At 40.9% G+C, this 8,527-nt stretch overlaps 2 protein-coding genes across 3 annotated transcripts in view; one reads left to right on the plus strand and one right to left on the minus strand.

Annotated features, from left to right (window-relative positions):
• Positions 1-3,510, plus strand: part of fbn1 (fibrillin 1) — a 67,969-nt gene extending 64,459 nt beyond the window's left edge. Inside the window, exon 67 of the mRNA XM_054770468.1 lies at positions 2,024-3,510. Within this exon, the coding sequence (XP_054626443.1) occupies positions 2,024-2,410 (387 nt within the window). The 3' untranslated portion in view covers positions 2,411-3,510. The remainder of the gene's footprint in view (positions 1-2,023) is intronic.
• Positions 3,511-3,833: 323 nt separating this feature from the next.
• dut (deoxyuridine triphosphatase) lies at positions 3,834-7,469 on the minus strand. Of its 2 annotated transcripts, XM_054770469.1 has the most exons (7): positions 7,275-7,469; positions 5,684-5,840; positions 5,523-5,614; positions 5,390-5,434; positions 4,224-4,298; positions 4,073-4,143; positions 3,834-3,971 (listed from the first exon to the last, which is right to left on the minus strand). In XM_054770469.1, the coding sequence occupies exons 1-7, from the start codon at positions 7,372-7,374 to the stop codon at positions 3,915-3,917; spliced, it is 597 nt and encodes a 198-aa protein (XP_054626444.1). In that variant the 5' UTR covers positions 7,375-7,469; the 3' UTR covers positions 3,834-3,914. The 2 variants fall into 2 exon arrangements, with proteins under 2 accessions (XP_054626444.1, XP_054626445.1); XM_054770470.1 differs by lacking the exon at positions 7,275-7,469 and having other exon boundaries at positions 5,684-7,264.
• Between the last annotated feature and the right edge of the window lie 1,058 nt (positions 7,470-8,527).

Consider the following 8,527-nt stretch of genomic DNA (forward strand, 5'->3'; position numbering starts at 1 on the left):
TTTCTATGAAGAGGTCCAATTTAGATCAGTGACATAAAAAGCCCTCACAGTGTAATTTTAGAAAACCACACAGTAAACAAAGGAAAATAATGGAGAACATTTACAGTTTGGTGCGCCTTCTTTTTGGAAGGTGTCTTATTTCATTCCCGTCGTCACAAGGAAGTGACAATTCTCTCATAACCAATCAACAGATGGCATTGTGTCAAGCTCCGTATCACTACAATGATATCTCAAAGGAAAGGTGCCAAAAAGGGTACAGTACAAATATCCTTGGTCAACTATGGGGGAAGTTAACCAAGATAAATTAAGTATTTGGTATTTTAGGTGTTCAGCAGTTAAACACACTGTTGCCAACTCCAGTTGTTTTATGCATACAAAACTATAATTGTAAAACTATAAAAACATGTTTCATGTTCACATCTGCTGAGGTCCTGTTTCCATGTGGTAGAAAGATAATAGGATGCTAACAAAGACGTTTTGTCATTAAAAATACATTAAAAACACAGTTGGACTCACGCAATGTATTAACAACACGATAATACGCGCACCATATTGTATATGAACCGGTAAATGTACGTAAACGGAGGCAAAATTATTGCGGAAATTTTCGATGTTAACGGAAAAACATGCTAACCGGGGCGGACGCTAACCGAGGTTCCACTGTACATATATTTATATAGAAATAAAAAATTACATTCAATAATTCTCCAAAAACAGGCCGTTTTTTCCGCAGAAAATACATCTCATTTACCATAGGTCTGGAATAATGTATACTGTGTGTGATAATACAGGTAAAAAGTACAACATACATGTACCACTGTACAAAAAAAAAAAAAAAGCCCAACATTTTTAGGTTGTCTTTAGTCTTCACTGTTAATATTTTTCAACAATGCAGCGGTTGAGATGTCACACTTTGTTCAGTCGTCCTTGAACGCACTAAAGCTGCTGTGAGAAGCAAAAGTGAAACATATGTAGAGTCGTGTGCAAAAGTGTTTCTTAAATGTTTCAGATCATCCAAAAAAATTAAATATTAGTCAATGACAGCACAACTGAACATAAAATGCAGTTTTTAAATGAAACTTTTTATTATTAAGGGAGTAAAAAAATTCTACATGGCCCTGTGTGAAAAAGTGATTGCCACCCCGTTAAAACACAACTTAACTGAGATTAATTGCGATCTATCAGTCTGGAAAAAATTATAAAGCCATTTCGAAAGCTCTGCGACTCAAGCGAACCACAGTGAGAGCCATCATCCACAAATGGCGAAAACATGGAACAGTGGTGAACCCTCCCAGGAGTGGCTGGCTGACCAAAATTACCCCAAGAGCGCAGCGACGACTCATCCAAGAGGTCACAAAAACAGCCAAAGCACTGCAGGCCTCACTGACTTCAGTTGAGGTCAGTGTTCATGACTCCACCATAAGAAAGACACTGGGCAAATGGCAGAGTTCCAAAACAAAAACCACTGCTGAACATAAAGAACTTGTCTCAATTTTGCCAGAAAACATCTTGATGATTTCCAAGACCTTTGGAAAAATACTCTGTGGTCTGACGAGACAAAAGTTGAACTTTTTGGAAGGTGTGTGTCCCATTACGTCTGACGTAAAACGTTAAGACACATTTCAGAAAAAGAACATCATACCAATAGTAAAATATGGTGGTGGTAGTGTCATGGTCTGGCGCTGTTTTGCTGCTTCAGGACCTGGAAGACTTGCTGTGATAAAAGGAACCATGAATTCTTCTGTTTACCAAAAAAATCCTGAAGGAGAATGTCCGGTCTTCACTAACACCATGCAAGCACAGCTCCATGTCTTCCTGACACTGCAGCTTGTCTTTCAAGACAGTTTTGTCACGATTGTTTGGGAAACAAAGACAGTTTGCATTTCTGCTGGTTGCCTTCCAGTAGTGCACTCCAATTTGCCTCACCTTCTTAAGCCCATCCCTCGTGAAAGTGTTAGTATTTTTTTCTGAGCTAAAAAAAAACAACACAATCCATAATTAGTTGGAATGTTATTTTTTGCAGATATCTGAGAATGAGATGATCAGCCTGGCCAGTATGGACATTGAGGACCCCCTGGAGTTCCACCTCAACATCAGTGACCTGAGCAACCGCGAGCACATCCTTGAGTTCACGCCGGCCTTGTCCACCCTCACTGACCACGTGCGCTACAGCATTGACTATGGCAATGAGGACGGCTACTTTAAGATCAACAAGAGGGAGGGCGTGAGCTACCTGCATCTGAGCAAGAAGAAGGCCCTTGCCCCCGGCGCATACTCTCTTCAGATCAGCAGCATCCCCCTCTACAAGAAGAAGGATCTGGCTGAGCTGGAAGACCAACATGATAAAGACTACCTCACAGGGCAGCTGGGGGACATCCTGAAGATGAGGGTGCAGATCATCCTCCATTAACCAGCACAAGACTGTGGCAGGCATTTTGCCAGCACGTCCCTCAAGAGGCCAAACATCTCCAACTGTGGGTCAGTGCTGGGGGCCCGCTTCCGCTCGCCCCAACAAGGAGAAGGGCTTGCCACCAAAGAGACAAAGAGGAGTGGGGACTGCAGGATTTCATTGCCAAAGATGATTCTACATATCATAGATACAATTTCTGTGGATGATGAAAGCTATAGGTTAAACGAAGAACACATTGCGTTTACAACTTCAGATGTGCCTTTTTGAATTATTGCTTTTTAAGTTGTATGATGATATGTGGAATCGGGTGCCACTTTGAAAGGACTATCGGAAACTCTAATGGCTGTTTTGTTTTGTTTTTTAAAAACTGTGCACAAGTGGAAGAAAATAATGTGTCTCAATAGTCTTGACATTAATTCCTTTCCTCCCCTCTGCGAAGTGACTGAACAAACATGGATACATGCAAGTAAACATGTTTCTCCCTTCCGCAAAGAAGGCAAATTGTGATGAGACGAGCGAGGAGGGGAAAAGAAGCCACGACAGACTATTGAGATGTAACCATGTCTGAGCTTGAACAACTCCTACTGCGTATTTAAACTCTGCTTGTCCACCTTTTCTACAGAATCAATCGTATTTACTGGTGCTAGCAACACGTAGAGTTCCAAATGCACTGTACTTCCGTACAAAACGTTAAGGTACAATGCCATCAGCCACTCTGATTTCATGTCTGTGCAAGCTTCAATCAGCTAGCTTCCATAGCCTCTATAGTTCATGTAAATTCTGTTTATACTGTAATAATCCATGCCACTTTTAATCTATGACGCAAACTAGAGGAAGCCCCGGGAATACAGGGGTTTGTAATGGTGCTTATAATGACCAACTACTTTCTTTAACTCTATACACACACACACATACATACACACACACATCACATTAATGATAACCTGGACCTTCCTGATCATATGCACTGAGGCCTTCATAGCCATACATTCTCTCACATGTACAATCAGTGCCGAATTACCAGCCTGTGTTCTTGTTCACATCAGTGGGGGTTTAGTTGTACATTCACAATAAAAAAAACATTCTTTTGGTGTACTATACTATCTAATCACGTTCCCATTTGTCAACAAATGGCCTCCTCTTTACTTCCATATAATTAGAACCACAGGTGAGCTGGAGCCTATCCCAGCTGATTTTTGGTGAGAGGCGGGGTACACATTCCGTAGAAATGTTCCAACATATATCTCCTGACTGGGAGGCGGTTATGCTCAACACTATTACACAGGATTGCCTGCATATACAATAATAAGAATTCCAGGAGAAATGCGTTTTGGTGGGGTTTCATGACTACAATGTATGGCTTGTCCGGCAGTGCCCCCCTGTGGACAAGTTGGATATTGCTAGAATCAAAGCCAGACAGAAGTGCAAAAAAACCCAAAAAACATTTTATTCCCGTAACATTACAGTAACTTTGTTACTCCAACTTTACAATAACAGTCAAGCTTCAGTTGCATCCGGTTGACCCAAACCCACCGGCTCCTCGCTCAGTGTCGTCAAGTGTCTGTAAAAGGACAAAAGACATTTTGAGTAAATTACAAAAGACCTCCGCCGCAACTTTTGACCATGTTTGCAGAGGTTTACTTCAGTATTTGATTTTCTTACCTTCTGCTCAACTAGGTCTGGGTAGCAGATTTTCTCACACACCAGCTGCGCAACTCGATCACCTTTTTTCACTAGAAAGGAAGTTTGGATATGTTAACTCCTTGTGGGACTGTGCAAAAATGTTTTTAAATCCTGTCAACTCTGTACTTACCTTCGAAAGTCTCCTTGCCGAAATTAAAGAGCACAACGCCGACATTCCCCCTATAGTCCTCATCAACAACTCCAGCTGGGAATATACAAAACAGAAAACATTTAAAATGACAATGTTAATTACATTAGCACCCAATTGTTTTTATCATATCGAGGCTCAGGTCTTTTCAGTGGGGGGGATAATGATGTGACGCCCTTTGGCTGTCCTAGAAGATGTCATCGTCTATTTTGCATATGATGTTGTAAACGCATAACCTCATAGGCGAGACAAAAAAAGTGAGTAAAAACATCTTAGTTGCGTTGAGAACTACAATTAAACGTAATAATTCATTTGTTCATTTAAAATTGGCCATCATTTCACAAAAATTAAAATAATATTTTACCTCAGCCAGCGCCTCTCAAAGTTCTCCCATCACACGTTGGCAATTGAGAACTTTTTTTTTTATTCGCACAGTTGAACAGCAGATAACAGATCATGCTGTGTTTATTCTATGGCTCACATTAACGTGACTCCGTGTGGTTCGTGAGTAGCACACTCTGCTGGTGAATATATGTAATAGCAACGGAGCTTCACAAATATTGGCAATACAGTATGCTTATCAGTTACTTACATTTACCCGAAGAATTGTAAGCTAATACACTTCATTTTACAAATAAAGAGCAGGATCAGACTAACAATAAAATATAAACACACCCTTTTCTTTTATCCAGGCTTACTGAAGATTAAGAAACATTTGCGTTTTAGATCTCGCTGTGTGAAACGGGGCGAGCTCCACCCCCACGGCATCACGGCTCAGAAGCCGACTGTACACTGACGGCCTGTGACTTGGGCGGGGCGGACCTGACAACAGCACCCACTGTTGCGCACACACAAAATGCAGAATACGTGCTTTCACTTTTGAGTCCCCAAATACCGAAAGACTCCCCAACGACACCAGATAAAGTCGCTAGACGCTTTTGAGAAAATATGTCGCCAAGGGGGTTTGGAATGTCGCCAGATCTTGTGACAAAATTGCCGAGTTGGCAACACTGCCCTCCCTTCCCTTCCCTTTCCTTTCTGTATGTGTGATGAACAGGTGGTCAGTGCTGGGTGTACCCCACCTGTCATCCTAAATTAGTTGGAGAGGACTGGAGAGGACAACCTGAATGGAGTTGAATGTGACTCACCTCCAACATCAATGAAGTGCTTGGCTGCTAGTCCTGATCTTGGTGCTGACATTGAAATATGGCAAAGTAACACAATTATTATTATTGTCCATTGTTCTTTGTAGCAGGAATGTAGCATATTAAAAACACTCACCTACTCTACCATAGCAGCCATGTGGGACTGCTATCTGAATGTCTGTTTTCACAATGGCCTTGTCCATGGGACCGATGGAATAATCATATGCACTGAGAATAGGAAAAACCAATACCAATTTGACATTACAATCGATTAGAATGAAAAGGCGCATTACCAACCTGTACAGGTCATATCCTGCAGCTTTTGCCGAGCCTCTGGTGGGTGTCGTGGCGTGTTCAGTGAGTTTGGCGAACCGAAGAACTGCTCTCTCTTCTGCAGGACTTGCTTCTGTTCTTGCCCTCTTTGGTGGACAAACTTCACATGCATCTGTAACCTCTAGCACGGGCATGTTGGTAAAGTGACAAAGTAATCCTCAGTATGTTGCAAGCAAAGGGGAAAAAGTCGCAACCAACTAACTCTGACAGACCCTTGGGAGCTATGCGCATGGCCGGATCGATACTTAAATATCGACACTTGCGATACCAATGTTTCCGATACTAATATCGATTCTCGCTCGACAATATTGACATTTTGACACATTTGTGACAGATGCTGATTCTAATCCTTTCAATGGGAAACTCTGCTGAATATGTTGTGCTGCGCACCACACAGAACCAGACCACACGCCTGAAGGCATGCAAGGAGAGATGGCAGAGGTTTTGAAGCCAATTACCGTTCATTCACACGACCATACCTCATTTAAGCTGTTGTGTTGGGAAGAAATATATATTTTTAAACACGGTAATACAGATTTGGCAGGATCTACTTTTCCTTCCGCCTCTCATTTTAAGCAGTGTTTGCACTACCACGTCCCCCAAGGCCAAGTTTACTTAACTTTATATATAGCACCGGATCACAACGCAATAATTTATGGATACAGTTCATATTGAACAGGCCAATACGTTGGTCTTGTATTACGCAAACTAAATAGCCTTTCCGTATTTACACTGCATCGGCCCTCTGTATAACATGCAGTGGTCAAACACATTAGTAATTAAATGACACATCTTCATTTTGTTTTTTGTAGATTATCTTGGAGTTATTCTATTAAAGACGACGGTGGTTATCAAATGTACAAATGCAATACACAAGCTCTAGCTGGTTAAATATCTACATCCCATCAAAGATGACCTATTTGCATCTATTTTAGCTTTGACATAGTAATAATGGCTTTTGATGTGGCAACTGAGGTTTTTATACATTATTTACTTCCCAAACCATCTTTGCCAAAGTATCTATATCGGTAATGGGATCGGTGACGCCAATCTTTACTTTACTTGGTATCACTTCGGTCAGAAAATGTTGGGTATCGCCCGTCACTAACGTCTGCTGTAGCTTTTCGCGGCTAAATGAATGGATTTTCCCGGGCTCGGTGTTAGCCGAGCCTTCAAAACAATCATTTGTGCGACTTATGCGTTATTATACAATATAAAACCATCGTGATATTAACTATAGTATGCCAAAATACAAGGCCATGTGTATTAGGAAATTCTAATAGGAAGAAATTTTGAATATTAGCCAAAAAGGCTACTGTCACGTGACTGCAGCGTCATACAAACGTCATCCTATCGCGATAGGTCATCTGGAGCGTACTCCTTAAACGACACCAAAACAGCTGATTTTCACTTTAAAACAGTCGTATAGCATACAACAGGCGTAGTGAAGCTGTCGGTTACGTGTCCAGTTTTCATTATGCTAAGTGTAGCAACCACCAACATGCATATGAAGGTAATAGCGATCAGCTAATGTCTATCGGCGTCTCAACCTTACCTTTGTTATAACTGATCATCCGAGTGAGAAAATGAGTATGGCCAATAATTGTAAACCACCGTTGTTGGAGATGATTTAGTCCCAACAATGTCAGTGTCATGTCTCCTAGCACAGAGTCCGCATGTTTACATCCTAGCAGCTGGTAGCCTGGCACTCGGGTTTACTTCCTGTCCCTGCGTGACGCACCTTCTAAACTACCATACACGATAGACGCCGCATCGAGTGGGTTTGTCCACTGTGGCGATACGTCAACGTCACCGCCATATTGGATGTGTCAAGGCTACGCTGTAAATGAATACAAGCAAATGTACTTACTTTCATAAAGCGCCTTTCTACAAATAAATGTAAGTTAATTCCTCTCGTCTATACATTCACACACGCACTGATATACCTGGGAAACAGTTAGGCACCAAAGCCCAACTCTTTCTCTTAAATTTCTTTGTAGAAAGGCGCTTTATGAAAGTAAGTACACTTACTTCTTCTTCTACTTCGTATTCATTTACAGTCTTAACACATCAAATATGGCGGCGACCTTGACGTACGGCTCGGCGCTCGATGCGGCGTCTATCTATGTCGATCGTTTCAGGGGTACGCCAGTTGTAATTGAGTGTACGTGAACAAAAATGAAAAACAATTAGCACGTAACACTCACAACACGTCATAGCACAGAGCGCACCGTCTTAGCAGAAAGAAGGAGAGACGCCATGAAGTTCTTCGTTGCTCTGTGTGAGTTATATGTATAAGTTGATGATTATGTTGTGAATTAAGATAAATAAGAGTTTTGTCTTGAGTTTATTCTACAAGGTGTAATTTATATAGGTGTTCCAATCCCAGCATTGTGAAAACCTGTCATTGCATTTGCATGTCATTATGAGAGAGTGGAGATTCCCCTGAAAATGAGGTTTTATCACTGCTTGGATGTATTTTTGTACTTTGAATACTGCTTTATCATGTTTGTTCAATGTCCCCTTTCAATTTGGTGTCAAATTAATTTACAGATTAGAGAAGAAAGAGAAGGCTCCCAACATTCGGCTGAAATAAACAATATGTAGAATGAATACATAGATATTTTATTCATCTCCAAGAGAAAGTCACATCATATCATATATTTATCAGTGCTCATGTAAAACTTGTATCAAAATTTGACTGTGCACAATACATTTTTTTAACCAGAATTACTTACTATAAAATAAATTAACCAATTAGTCATGATTAATATTTTTATTTAGTGAAATGTAAAAATGGTTCATGTT

Source organism: Dunckerocampus dactyliophorus, chromosome 3 (genome assembly GCF_027744805.1).
Source record: "Dunckerocampus dactyliophorus isolate RoL2022-P2 chromosome 3, RoL_Ddac_1.1, whole genome shotgun sequence".
In the NCBI taxonomy this organism is placed as follows: Eukaryota; Metazoa; Chordata; class Actinopteri; order Syngnathiformes; family Syngnathidae; genus Dunckerocampus; species Dunckerocampus dactyliophorus.

Coding starts and splice junctions, on each gene's coding strand:
- dut (XM_054770469.1), bottom strand. CDS start 7,374: ATGACACTGACATTGTTGGGACTAAATCATCTCCAACAACGGTGGTTT. Junction 4,144..4,223: donor CGGCAAGGAGACTTTCGAAG/GTAAGTACAGAG, acceptor CTTCCTTTCTAG/TGAAAAAAGGTGATCGAGTT. Junction 3,972..4,072: donor CAGACCTAGTTGAGCAGAAG/GTAAGAAAATCA, acceptor GTCCTTTTACAG/ACACTTGACGACACTGAGCG.